Here is a 15,056-nt window from a genome sequence, read left to right as displayed (position 1 = left end):
TGAAGATAACTAAATACCACTGAAAATGATAATCCTAGACGTATAATGTGCACACATAAGGAAACTCGAGTTATTTCTCATATTAAGAGTGCAATAAAATATGATTCTGAACATAAAGCAGAGCGGCAAAAGAATTAAAAATCAGAACAGGTGTACCTCTTGAATAAGCTAGCTTGGAAAGCTTAAGCAATGTTCTAATTGTCGTGCTTTTACCTTCCGCCATTTTGGATGCGATTTCTTTGGCCAAGGTAAAAGGAAATTACATCATATTGATAACAAGTGAAATAAATATTCACTTCTAACTTCCCGAGTGAAATTGTGGTATTGTGTCGAGCAAAGAAGGATCCTTCGCTGAAACGTCTATTAGTAACTCTACAGAACTAGCATCAAACGAGAAGTCCCTTCCACTCATTTCCTTTAAAAAAGTGTTCATTTCACTAATTTTGCCACACTTGAGAAATCCTTGCACAATAACATTGTAAGTGCAGTTGTTTGGCGAACAACCATTGTGCTCCATTTTTCTTAGCATATCTTTAGCTTCATCCAACAACCCTTCTAGACATAGTCCATTTATTATTGTAGTGTATGTGATCACATTAGGAAACAATCCAATCAAAGAAAGCTTCTCAAAAATAGCATGAGCTTTGTCGAGCTGACCATTTTTGCACAATCCATCAATAATAACAGTGTAAAGTTCAATATCAATATCTTCTCTCTTTTTTTCCAACTCATGAAATAGAGACATAGCTTTTTCAACAAGTCCATTCTGAAAATAACCACGGAGCAAAATGCGATTAGTGCATAAATCGGGTATGAGCCCCATAGAAAGCATATCGGCAAAGAATTTTTGCACAATGTCGGTTCTTCCAACTTCAAATAGACCTCGAAAATAGTATTGTAGGTAACAATGCTAGGTTTTAATCCATTTCGAGAAATTTCATGAAACAAATGCATGGCCTCATCCAATTTCTTTTTCTTACAATATCCATTTATTAACGTACTATAGCTAAAAATGTCAGGCTTAATGCTCTTATCAGTCATGGAATCAAAAAGGCTCCTTGCTCTATCCATTTGACCACGCAAGCAATATCCATCAATTATCACATTGTAGGTGACCACATTAGGCTCCACACCTTTTCCATTCATGTGTCTCATTACCTCCTCAGCATCTTCAACTTTTCCTTCTTTGCATAGTGTTGTTCCTCTGTACTTGTAAATAATGATTCTGGAAATTAGAACGTTAGCTTATAAACGTAAATATAAATAAAAAAACAGAAATTAATTCGAGCCCACTGAATTCACAGTGTTTCCTTAAGGAATTTAATCCCCTCCTAGTACCCAAGGTTATAGATTATTTCCTCCCAGGATAGAACGAATTACACACTGGTGTAGCGGTACTTCAAACCCCAGTGTTTCAACGAACACAAAGTTCGGCAACAAATCACACTTATGGATGCTTTGTTTGTAGTTAAAAACAATGCAGAATAAGGAGGACAACTCAGAAGTCGAATGGAAATTCTGAGAGGAAGGAATGCAAAGTATAGCCAATGTTGAATTCTTACTGAAGAGAATATCAAATTGCAATTCGTTTTTCCAGTGTATACGCAGTGTATACAGAGTGTATATCCAGTATATGCAGAGTGTATATCCAGTGTATACAGAGTGTATATTAAGTGTATACAGAGTGTTTCAAGTGTTTTTTTCGATGTGTTCTTCTTTCTCTCCAACTTATGCTCTATTTATAGCAGTTATTTGAGAGAAATCCGCCCCTTCCATGGTGCAACAAGCACTAGATCATGGAGAAAGCACTTACATGGTGGTATATACACTTGCTTGGTGGGAGGAACACTTGCACCATTGTGGGAGGTGCACTAGGCTGCATTGTTGCTTAGTGTTGCAACACAATACACGGATTGGAAAACATCCGTTACAAACACGGATTATATCACGTTAATATTCACTATTAACAAATAAATTTGGTCCAAAAAATTAATCAATCGATCGATCATTTGACCAAATCCGAATCCAAATCCCATTTCCCATTCACTCTAATTTTAAGACTATTTCATCTTAAACAAAAACTCAACAATCCCCCACATGAATGGGGAATGGCTATATCATGGAAGTATGCATGAAAAACTTGTGTGATTTGCAAACAAGAATTAATTGCATCTGGATAAGTAGGTTTCCCTTTGAACTTTCCGTAGTGAACTTATGTCGGATATACTCGGTCAATCGGTAGATTTGATATCTTTGAACCGTCGAACTTTAGTGTATACCTAGACAACCATAAGTCACACAATCAATCCCTTAACCGTCTTTGGTTCTCATTGTTGTGTTCGTTTCAGCCATGAACACTGCCTGGTTTCATAAGTGCGTAGAGAATTGGCCTTGCAAAATTCTCCTTGAAGCGGCTAACACTTCACACATACATAGGTGATTCCTAAACGTGTCATCTCATAGATACACTATTTGATATACCCTGTATCAAATTTAGAAATCATTAAAAAGCCTTAATGCTTTATCCTTGGTACTGAACATTGTCTCATCACGAGAATGGACTAAAACAAATTTTGTTGACAATGTTGAACCGTCATTAATGACTTTGTTTGATCTCCTTGAACCTAGATCTTGGGATCTCCAGTCTTCTAGGTAGAGTTACCGCCACAATGACTTGTTCTTGGCCATAGTCCCATTCCCCTCGATGATTTCTCAACTACCTCTCTAGTTAGGCCTTTTGTAAGTGGATCTGACACATTATCACTTGACTTTACATAGTCAATCGTGATAATTCCTCTAGAGAGAAGTTGCCTAACGGTTTTATGTCTTCGTCGTATATGACGAGATTTACCGTTATACATAACGCTCCCAGCCCTTCCAATTGCCGCTTGGCTATCACAGTGTATGCATATTGGTGCCAACGGTTTGGGCCAAAATGGAATATCTTCCAAGAAATTCCGGAGCCATTCAGCTTCTTCACCGGCTTTATCTAAGGCTATGAACTCAGCCTCCATTGTAGAGCGGGCAATACATGTTTGTTTGGACGACTTCCAAGATACCGCTCCTCCACCAATAGTGAATACATATCCACTTGTGGACTTCGAATCAGTTGAACCGGTGATCCAATTTGCATCACAATATCCTTCAATCACCGCAGGATATTTACTGTAGTGCAAATCAAAGTTTTGGGTATGTTCTAAGTATCCCAAAACTCGTTTCATTGCCATCCAGTGAGATTGGCCTGGATTGCTCGTGTATCGACTTAGTTTACTTATAGCACAAGCTATATCTGGTCGTGTACAATTCATGATGTACATTAAGCATCCCAACACACGAGCATAATCCAATTGTGATATGCTTTGGCCTTTGTTCTTTGCTAGTGCAAGATTCACGTCAATTGGAGTCTTTGCAACTTTAAAGCCCAAGTGCTTGAATTTTTCAAGTACTGTCTTAATATAATGAGATTGTGACAATGCCAGGCCTTGAGGAGTCTTTTGGATCTTAATCCCCAGAATTAAATCTGCAATTCCCAAGTCCTTCATATCAAACTTGCTAGTTAGCATACGCTTAGTAGCATTTATGTTGGCAATGTTATTACTCATTATCAGCATATCATCCACATATAGGCAAACAATGACTATGTGATTTGGAACATTTTTAATGTACACACATTTATCACATTCATTTATCTTAAAACCATTTGACAACATTGTTTGGTCAAATTTCGCATGTCATTGTTTGGGTGCTTGTTTTAGTCCGTAAAGGGACTTAACAAGTCTACATACCTTATTTTCTTTACCTGGAACCACAAACCCTTCAGGTTGTTCCATGTAAATTTCTTCCTCCAACTCTCCATTTAAGAAGGCCGTTTTAACATCCATTTGATGAATTTCAAGACCATACACTGCAGCTAATGCTACTAACATCCGTATGGACGTAATCCTTGTAACTGGGGAGTATGTATCAAAGTAGTCAAGACCTTCTCGTTGTCTATACCCTTTGACAACAAGTCTTGCCTTGAATTTATCAATAGTGCCATCATCTTTCATTTTTCTCTTAAAAATCCATTTAGAACCCAAAGGTTTATTTCCAGGAGGAAGATCAACCAATTCCCATGTATGGTTGTTCAATATGGATTCTATTTCACTATTGACTGCCTCTTTCCAGAACAATGATTCCGAAGAAGACATAGCTTCTTTAAATGTTCGAGGCTCATTTTCCAATAAGAAAGTCACAAAATCTGGTCCAAACGAAGTAGACGTTCTTTGACGTTTACTACGTCTTGGATCCCCCTGATTAAATGTACTTTCTTTTGTTTCTTCCCGAGGTCGTTTAGATACTTCACCAATCGACTCGCATTCCTTTTTATACGGATATATATTTTCAAAGAACTCAGCATTATCTGATTCTATAACCGTATTATTATGAATGTCGGGATTTTCTGATTTATGAACCAGAAATCGATATGCTTTACTATTAGTTGCATATCCTATGAAAACACAATCAACTGTTTTCGGTCCTATTTTTACCCTTTTGGGTTTAGGAACTTGCACCTTTGCCAAACACCCCCACACTTTAAAATAATTCAAGTTGGGCTTCCTTCTTTTCCATTTTTCATATGGAATGGATTGTGTTTTACTATGGGGTACTCGATTTAGTATTCGGCTGGCCGTAAGAATGGCTTCCCCCACAAGTTCTGTGGCAAACCAGAACTTATCAACAATGCGTTCATCATCTCCTTTAATGAACGATTCTTTCTTTCCGCAATCTTGTTCCATTACCCTAAGCAAATCGAATGTTTTTTGAGTATGGCCCATTTTGCTAAGCCCATTCATGACAATTGAATACATGACTTCATCAGGCTCACAAATATTCTCTCGCACCAACTTTTTGAACAAGTTAACTGCATCTTTGATTTTATTTTCAGCAAAGAGTCCCCTTAGTATGGTGCTAAAGGTGACAACATCAAATGGAATGCCACTCTTCAAGTAAATGGCTAACACTGAAAATCCGCAGTCAGAACGATGCATTAGGCAATAATTGTTGATCGCGATACTCAAGATGAAACCATCAATTGGGATGCCTAATTTCAGCATTTGTCGAAAAAGGGAAAGAACAGAAGAGTAATGCTTCATATTTACCATAGTCTTTAATAATTTGGAGAAGCTAAAAACAGAAGGAAGAGACTGAGTTCTGACCATTTGACGAAAGAGAGTCAAAGAAGAATAATTTCTGATAGTAAATGCCGAAGCAGAACGGGAAATAGCATTGGAAGAGTAACGCAGAAGAGGAATTCTCGTCATCTTCAATTCAATTCGGCTGAGAATGGAGCTCTGTAAATACAATTAAAGTTCTACTTAAGAAAATGTCTTTCTACGCTGCAAATAAAAATCAAATCCCTCCATTCTCCCCCTTTATCCTATCCCTTTATATATCCTACCATACATAATATTTATTTTGTTCTTGTCATTTTTAATTCCCTCTTCTATACACAATTATAATTTTACTAATTTCTACTACTTCCATTCACTTTTACTTGGCATGTATACTAAAAGTAAATTTTTATTTTTACTTGTCATTTTACGCATATAGAAAGAGAATTTTTTTTCCTGTTATATCCATGTATTTATTACTCATTTTAAATCATTTTCTAAAATCTAATAAAATATGCATCAATTAATATGGGTATTATAGTAAATTATGCATTTTATTTATTATTTTTAAGGGCGTGAAAAGTCAAAACGTGCTAAGTAAAAGTGAACGGGAGAAGTAAATCCGTGTTTAACATATAACGCTCCAGCTAAGGAAAAAAATGAAAAAACAAAAAATAAAAAAGTAAAGAGATAGATTTAGAATATACAATATGACTGACAAGTGACAACGAACAATATTAAATTTTATGCAATTTATGTTTTATGAAGATATTAAAGACATCACTCCTTTTTAGCTAATTCATATCATGTTTATCACAATTATGTTTAAATTATGTATATGAACAAAGTGAGCAAGAAAGTCTTCGTGGATATATGAGAATAATTTACAAATTAAATTATAAGAACTTATTTCTTGTTGTGGCTTTTATTTTAAGAATGAGAACAAGCTTTTAGTATTCGAACAATATATCAACAATATATGTTAGACTTGCAGTCTATCTACGCGCTATCATTCATAATCTTGCAATTAATCAATTATAACTCTTTTTCTCCTATTCGTCCTCATTCTTCTTTTGTATTTTTTCCTTTCTTTCTCACCTATGATATCAAGATTTAATTGATCTTGATTAATACATTTGTCACGACTGCACCCAATGTTGCCGTTAGGCAAGCCAACAACTTAACAACACACCTATCAATAGTCCATAACACATTTTATAATAAGTGATGAAATAAATAAGCACAATTCCTCTATTTTTATATAAAAGTTCTGATATAATATTAAATGGTCAAACGTGGTTAAAATATAAATTTGAATATCATCACATCAATACAGCCAAAAACGAGAATTTAAATCCCCAAAACTAGTGTTACAAGTACAGGAGTATCTACTAAAATACATAATACTATTATAACAAATATCTAGAATAAGAAAATAGACGGAGTAGAGTAAATGGATAGGATGGGGACTCCATATGCTGCGGATCATAAAATAGAGAGCAGCTCACCACAAGATCTCCTCAACAACTGCGCCTACGCAGCCAGATGACCACCAAATATACATGTCCTGGTACCTGCACAATTAGTACATGAGTGTAGTATGAGTACGTAAATGAACATGTAAGTAAGTATCTTGTCTTACCTTAAAGAAGTAGTGACGAGGTGTCAACATCAATACTTACTAGTGGTCCAATAATTAAAGTATAATAAAAGTAGACATGTATGAGGCATAGCAGGTAAAAATAATAAAACAGATATATGTGCAATCCTAAGAAGAAGAGTAAATACGAAGTCCTCAATTACCAGTTACTACCTCGAATAGAATACATAATAGTCAACACCAGATAAAATATCACATCTCAAGTCAGGAAGATTCATAGGTACGATGTCCCCGTATCAAATGTTACGCACGATTCTGCTGAAGCAAACAACCCTAATCCCATAAGAGTGATGGCACGATATCATGTCATGGAGGTACGACCCGATCCATAATAATAATGTACATTGCCGAGGTCGTACGACCCGATCCATAAATGCATCTCATAATATTGTCGAGGCGAACGACCCGATCACATAATGATACTGCTGAGGCGTTCAACCCGAATCCCATAGGAATAGTGAAATTTTGACCGGTCATTGGCCTCACTCACGAATATAAGTGTGAGTTATGAAATTTAAGAAACATTCAAACAAATACGTACAACGTAGGGGAAATTCGTAAAAGGAGGTATAATTTTCGCAACTAATCAGAAAGCGCGTCAAGTATCTAAAATAGCAAATTCGATATTCTATGCAAGTCTACTCTCAAGCTAAAATATAACTAAAAGCATTTAATTAGGCAAGAATAACTCAAGTAATACAATTAAAACATGGTGTGAGTCTAAGTCTACCCGGACATGATCAAGAATCTAGCATAGGCACGGACACTCGTCACCTCATACGTGCGTAGCTTTCATAACACTTAGCATGTAACAAATATAGCACTTACGGGGTAAAATTCCCTCTTATACGGTTAGGCAAGAGACTTATCTAGCTCCGAAATTCGATAACTGGCTCCAGTGCCTCTCTAACACCTCCAACCAATGCCAAATTATCCGAAACTAGTCAAAGAACGTGCAAACCAATCAAAAATATACTCAATGGCTCGTAATTTAACAATTAGAAATAATTTCCAACTCCACACGAAAAGTCAACAAGGTCAACCTCCGGAATCCAAAAATTTTCGAAGATAATAATTACCTATAGCACCACAAACTCAAATATATGATTTATTCCCAGTTTCATGTCTAATTTTGTGGTCAAACTCAAAAATACCATTTTTTAGGTTTTCTTCCAAAAATTCCATAATTTCACTAATTTCTATATTTAAATCCATATATAATTCATATATTTAACTCACAACAAGTAGGAATAACTTACCTTATGATATATGGCAAAAATGGTCTTCAAGAATCACCCTACGGGTGCTCCAATAACTTATTAGTGAAGAAATGAACTCAATATTCTGATATTGGATGTTTAATACACCTGTCAGGCTACCTTCTTCGTGATCGCAGTTAACAAATATTCCAGCATCATTTCTTCATCGCGATCATGACCAAGAAACCCGTGTTCACGATGTACAATTTGTGTTTTCATTTTCATATAATGGCCATAACATTTTATACAAAATTTCAAATGATAAACGGTTTGATTTTCTGAAAAACTAGATTCAAAGGGATATAACTCTTATTTTTAGATCATTCCCAAGTTCCTTATAAAATGCAAGACATAAGCTCCCGAAGTCAGACTATTGACACCAAAAATTCCTTCTACACAATCGCGATCATGCCTTCCGCGATCGCGATTCACAAGGCCTGCAATGCATTTTGCACTTCATTATCGCGGCCCGGACTTTCGCAATCGCAATTCACACCTCTGACATCAGTTATCAGCAGTTAAAATGGCCCAAAAGTGGTCCGAAATCACCTAAAAACTCACCCGAGGTCCGAAGAACCCCATCCAATCATTCTAACAAGTTTATATATTATGTAAACTTATCCAAAGACCCGGAACACGAATTACAACATCGAAATCAATAATTAAAGATCAACCTGGATTTCTTAAACTCTCCTAAATTTCAAACCTTTATTCTTAGCTGAACGCGTTTGAATCCCACTTAAACATTCCGAATTACGACCAAACTTCACAAACAAGTTCCAACCAACTAAACGAACCAATCTACTGGAGAAGAGGATGAATGTCCATGCTAGAAGTCATACTTTCTTCACCTAATCCTGAAGAAAACAGCAACTACAACTAAACAGAATAAAGACAATACCTAAAGGGCAAAAGAAAATCCCCTGTTAAGTTCGTAATAATACATCTTAACTTCCAGAAAATAAATTATACAAATACTTTAAACAGATGGTAGCTTTATACATCCTAGATTCAATTCAGTTTCAGCCTTTGTGTTTAAGAAGACGATAAATGTAACAAAACATGCCTTTACTAAAAGGGCAGCCCGGTGTATTAAACTCCCGCTATGCGCGGGGTCCGAGGAAGAGCCCGGACCACAAGGGTCTATTGTACACAGCCTTACCTGCATTTCTGCAAGAGGCTGTTTTCACACCCGTGACTTCCCGGTCACATGGCAACAACTTTACCAGTTACGCCAAAACATGCATTTACTGTCGCACATAATTGGCTACGGTTCTCATTGGGGTATTTCAAGCTCAGAGCAAACCACTTATCTTCACCAATAGGAAGCACAATAGTACCTGTAGGGAAGACCTCATCTGGAATGGATTTGTACGCTCCAACCCTGTTGCAAAGGAGGTAACTTTTGGTTTCTACAGACTTTGTCGCACTATAATTTGCATTCGAGATGGTAGATGAATCAGATGGTTTCATTTCAATTAATGATACAGTTTCGCGAGGAAAATAGCACAGTGATTCTACTAAAGAAGGTGATTTCTCATTTCATCCCATCACCCCCTCCCCCCCCCCCACCCCCACAAAATAAAATAAAATAAAATTGAGGACACATTAATCTTTTCAGCCCTTATTTCTCAAATCTGTCTTTTTAAGCACTAATTTTTTACAGATGAGAAATACAGATTTCTAACTCAAAATTAGAACTTGAAACCAGGAAGGAAGTATCTTCAGGAAATATCTCATTTGACATCTAAAGTATGAGTCTTTAATTTATCTTTAGTTGTTGTCCAAGCAACGGCAGAAGCTATTTTCTTATTCAAGCATTGTACAAGCATGCAACATAAACTTTCAGTGTCTAATCTGTAGCACCTTCTTTTTTTTTTTGAGAAGGTAACATTAATCTATAGCTCTTTCTCTCTAAGTTGCTCGGACTCGGGTGCGGGCATCCGATATGGGCACAGATTCAAGTGTCAGAATCGGCAAAATCTAAATTTTAAGATTCAGGAGTGCGGATCCGGGTGTGAGGATTCGGCTAAAAACATTCAAAATTATAAAAAATAGAGCTATAAAGAGAAAAAGAAAGTCATTCAAAGCCTTCCACCAACTCTCCATCTATATTGCTGCTACTGCCTACCAGAAGTCCGAACTCAGAACACGACTCCTTGAATTCTTGGTTTTTCTGAAATACAAAGCAGCAAATATGAGACAAAAGTACTACTATATTGAAGGTATGCCATTTCCCATGTCTTAAATCTGTTTTATTTTTAATTTTGCGAAATCAAAATCTCAATTTCCCCCCAAATTTGTCGATGGCCTCAGGTCAAAGTATCCGAAGTTAGTTGACCGAATCCGGGACATATCCCGCTCCCGTCCCGTGTCGAGACGGGTGCGGCACCAAAAACGAAGAGTCCGCGCAACTTAGCTTTCTCTTAAACAATAAGATATCATCAGCGAGCATAACTATATAGTTCCAATAATCCTAGACAAAAAAGAAGCAAGATACACAAGGAGTTAAATGTGATTGAGTCAATAATTTGTTCTTAGTTGCTCATGGACTTCATATTTTAAACACTTGATATTCATACGGAGTAGCACGCATTAAGGAAGTATCATTGTTTTCTTGAAACTATACAAGAAGGGAACATAAGTGCATAACATACTATAGAGGGAGAGATTGAATTCTCCACACCCTTAATTTAAAACAAACTTCAGGTGCCAACCAATCAACCAATCAAGAATTCTTCAATCACAAACTAATTGAAGACGCTAATTTGAATTCTCTGTATCCATTCCACTCTCCTAATAAATTTAGAGGATTCGTCACATGCTGAGAATCCTTATTTTTTATCCGGACCTGGGACCTACTATGCTTTTCATATAGACAGAGTTAAACAAACTTCAAGAGTGAAAAAGAATTAAAAGAAAGAAGAGAAAAAATGATTTTTCTATAACAAAATTAGAACAACAAGCTGCACAGCAAACCACTTCCTTCACCAATAGAAAGCACAACAGTACCCATGGAGAAGACCGGTATGGATTTGTAGCTTTCGGTTTCTGCAATCTTCCTCGCACTAGAATTTGCATTCGAGAATGTAGGGGTACAAGATGGTGTCAGTGCAGCTGATGGTATAGTTTCTCTAGGCAAATGGCACAATGATTTCACTGAAGAAGACTTTCTCATTTAAAGTGAGCTCTTGCACGTCCCGCAAAATTGGAGATGCATTAACTTTTTAGCACCTATGGACCCTGGAGAGGTATGTTCAGATTGAGCCATCTCCTCTTCATCTGCTAAGGCATGAATAGTCAGTTGCATCAGAACCAGTAATAATAAGCCAATCACATTAGTCGGAATGAGTACATAGTGAAAACAATACGATAGACCTTTGCATGTTTCTTGACCACCAGAAATGGACCGTGCATCTGTGCATGCTTCAGTTTGAAAAGCAGAGTAGAAGTAACTGATCATCAAAATTAGACTTTGGTTCAACAGAAGTGAAATAAGACAACTTTTAGACATAGGGAGTATCACCTTATATGCATTTTAATTTAGATTGATAAATTTATGGGCATATGATAATACTGCATTCCCTGAATCCATTTGCTATTTCAGAGTAATACTCCCTCGGTTTCATTTTGTTAGTTATAGTTTGACTTGGCATAAAGTTTAATATAGAAAACTGAAAAACTGCCCCTCCAATTCCTATTAGCTGTCTTTTAAGGTTTTTGGACATCCGTTGAAAAAGACATCTAATTTCCTTAATTAAAAAGAGCATTTATCTTAAGAGTAATAAATACTTGACATTCTCAATATTGCAAGCAATTTTATCACTACATTGGGATAAATTCTCAATATCTTAATAAGGACCAAGCAATTTTATCACTACATTGGGATAAATTTTCACAAAAAAAACTTCATAAAAGTACAACCTTTTGGTTTAAGTAGCAGCTGGAAATCTCATATTTCTCGATGTACTTCAGCTAGTTTACTTGGAAGATACAAATCGTAGTAAAAGCTTTCCGGACACAAAACAGAGGACACTAAAGAGAGTATTAAAAGAAGGTGCAGCAAAATGATGAAGCAGAGATAGTCTCCACCAAATATTCAAGTGCTTGTTGATTGGTGATGTGTGAAATACAGAAAACAAAAAATTTAAAATTTAAAATTTAAAATGAAGGATTCTTAGATGAATAAGCAGAAATCTCAATCGTAATGAGGCTAAAATCTCAAATTTTTTGAAGTGTACTATTTATCAAATGTAACAGAAAAACCATCTTAAGTTTTTCACCTTTCTCAATTTTTGTTAGTCCGCTATCTTTATAGTTTTAAAGCTGCTATGGATATTTCAAACAAGACTTTTACCACTGAAAATGCTTTTCTTGGACTTATAATGTGTACACGTGAGGAAACTTGAAGCGCTTATGCAAAAAATATAATTTCCAAGATAAAGTGGAGTGGCATAACAATCAAATTATTAGAACTGACGTACCTCCTCAATAAGCTAGCTCGGAAAGCTCAAGAAATGTTCTAGTTGCCATTGTTTCAACTTCCGCAATTCGACTAGATATGATTTATTTCCAGGGGTAAAAGGAAATTGCATCATAGTGGTAACTGTAGCTGAATAAATCAAGTGAAATAAATATTAGTTCTTATTTCCCAAGTGAAATTGTGGTATCATATTAAGCAAAGAAGGATCCTTCGCTATAGCATCTATTAGTAACTCTACTGTACTTGCATCAAATGAGAAGCACCTTCCAGTCATTTCCTTCGAAAAAGTTATCATTTCACTAGTTTTGCCAAACTTGAGAAATCCTTGAACAATAATATTGTAAGTGACATTGTTTGGCGAACAACCATTCTCCTCCATTTTTCTTAACATATCTTTAGCTTCATCTAACAACCCTTCTAGACAAAATCCAGTAATTATTATTGTGTATGTAAACACATTGGGAAACAATCCAATTAAAGAAAGCTTCTCAAAAAAAGCAAGAGCTTTGACGAAATTTCCATTTTTGCACAATCCACCTATTAGAACATTATAAAGTTCAATATCAATATCTTCTCTCTTTTGTTCCAACTCATGAAATAGAGACATAGCTTTTTCAACAAGTCCATTCTGAAAATAACCACGGAGCAAAATGCGATTAGTGCATAAATCAGGTTTGAGGCCTATAGATAGCATCTCCGCAAAGAATTTTTGCGCAAAGTCAACTCTTCCAACTTCAAATAGACCTTGCAAGATAGTATTGTAGGTAACAATGCTAGGTTTCAATCCATTTCGAGAAATATCATGAAACAAATGCATGGCCTCATCCAATTTCTTTACCTTACAATATCCATTTATTAATATGTTATAGCTAAAAATGTCAGGCTTAATGCTCTTATCAACCATGGAAACAAAAAGGCTCATTGCTCTATCCATTTGACCGCGCAAGCAATATCCATCAATTATCACATTGTAGGTGACCACATCATGCTCCACACCTTTTCGAGTCATGTGTCTCATTACCTTCTCGGCATCTTCAACTTTCCCCTCTTTGCATAGTCCATCCGTCACTATGTTGAAGGTACAGACGTTTGGATAAATATTAAGATTTACCATTTCGAAGAACAAAGTCCTAACCTTCTCCCACTGACCAAATTTACAAAGACCATCAATCAATGAATTATATATGATAACATCTTGAGGAATGCCTTTTTTTTTCATCTCTTCGAAAAGGCTAATTGCAGCATCCAACATTCTATCCTTGCAAAGAGCATCTATAACAACGCTATAGATTCTTGTGTCTGGCTTGATGCTTCCTTGTTCCATTACTCTTAGCAAATTGAAAGTTTTTTTGGTATGGCCCCTTTTGCTAAGTCCATTCATGACTGTCAAATACATGACTTCATCAGGCTCACAGATATTCTCTCTCACCAACTTTTTGAACAAGTTAACAGCATCTTTGATTTTATTTTCAGCAAAGAGTCCCCTTAGTAAGGTGTTAAATGTGATAACATCAAATGGAATGCCATTCTTCAAGTAAATGGCTAATACTGAAAATCCGCAGTCAGAACAATGCATTAGGCAATAATTGTTAATCGCTATATTCAAGATGGAATCACTAATTGGGATATTAGATTTCAGCATTTGTCGAAAAAGGGAAAGAACAGAAGAGTAATGCTTCATATTTACCATAGTCTTTAATAATTTGGAGAAGCTAAAAACAGAAGGAAGAGGCTGCGTACTGACCATTCGGTGGAATAGACTCATAGCATCATCTAAGCACTTGACGTTCTCAATATTGCTACGATATGAAGAATAATCTCTGATGGTAAATGCCGAACCAGAACGAGGAATAGCAATGGAAATACCATTGGAAGAGTAACGCAGCAGAGGAATTCTCGTCATCTTCAATTTGGTGCTCTGCTCTATCTCGGTGTGCCCTAATTTATACTATGTATGTTTGATAATCATTATAACATTTTAAATTATTTATATAATTAAAGCGGGCAAGAAAGACTTTTGTGGATATATGAGAATAATTTACAAATTGAACTACAAGAACTTATTTCTTGTTGTGGCTTTTTGCTATAAAAATGAGAAGAAACTTTTGGTATTTGAACATGTCGACAATGTATGTTAGCCTTGCAGTCTATTTACACGCGCTGCCATTTGTACTCTTACAATTAATCGATTATTACTCTTTTTTCTCCTATTCATCCTCATTCTTCTTTTGTATTTTTTTCTTTCACTCTCACCCATGATATTAAGATTTAATTGATCTCAATTAATATACTATTTTTTGTTAAAATTAAATGTTATTCCATTATTTAAGAAAAGATAAATCAAATCGATATAAGTAAATTTATCTCGTGTTTGTTTCATTATGGTAATTAGTGCATGCCTAGTTTTAACTGATTCTTTTCATATATTTGTTCTTCATTAAAAACTAAATTCTAATTATTCTTACACAAACATTTAAGTAAGATATCGATTTTTTCAGTTC

The 15,056-nt window shown here is 35.7% G+C and overlaps 1 protein-coding gene and 1 pseudogene across 5 annotated transcripts; both read right to left on the bottom strand.

Annotated features, from left to right (window-relative positions):
- Positions 1 to 114: 114 nt before the first annotated feature.
- LOC104224932 (putative pentatricopeptide repeat-containing protein At1g12700, mitochondrial) lies at positions 115 to 5,303 on the bottom strand (annotated as a pseudogene).
- Positions 5,304 to 10,696: 5,393 nt separating this feature from the next.
- On the bottom strand, positions 10,697 to 14,641 carry LOC104219050 (putative pentatricopeptide repeat-containing protein At1g12700, mitochondrial). 5 transcript variants are annotated; one of them, XM_070156388.1, is made up of 3 exons: positions 12,557 to 14,641; positions 11,451 to 11,527; positions 10,697 to 11,354 (listed from the first exon to the last, which is right to left on the bottom strand). In XM_070156388.1, exon 1 carries the CDS (start codon positions 14,456 to 14,458, stop codon positions 12,710 to 12,712), a length of 1,749 nt encoding a protein of 582 aa, XP_070012489.1. In that variant the 5' UTR covers positions 14,459 to 14,641; the 3' UTR covers positions 10,697 to 11,354; positions 11,451 to 11,527; positions 12,557 to 12,709. The 5 variants fall into 5 exon arrangements, with proteins under 5 accessions (XP_070012489.1, XP_070012488.1, XP_070012487.1 ...); XM_070156387.1 differs by having other exon boundaries at positions 11,451 to 14,641; XM_070156386.1 differs by having other exon boundaries at positions 10,697 to 11,527.
- Positions 14,642 to 15,056: the final 415 nt, after the last annotated feature.

Source organism: Nicotiana sylvestris, chromosome 9 (assembly GCF_000393655.2).
Source record: "Nicotiana sylvestris chromosome 9, ASM39365v2, whole genome shotgun sequence".
In the NCBI taxonomy this organism is placed as follows: Eukaryota; Viridiplantae; Streptophyta; class Magnoliopsida; order Solanales; family Solanaceae; genus Nicotiana; species Nicotiana sylvestris.
The sequence above is the reverse complement of the archived record's forward strand: the minus strand, read 5'-3'. Positions and strand labels throughout refer to the sequence as shown.

Coding starts and splice junctions, on each gene's coding strand:
- LOC104219050 (XM_070156387.1), bottom strand. CDS start 14,458: ATGACGAGAATTCCTCTGCTGCGTTACTCTTCCAATGGTATTTCCATT.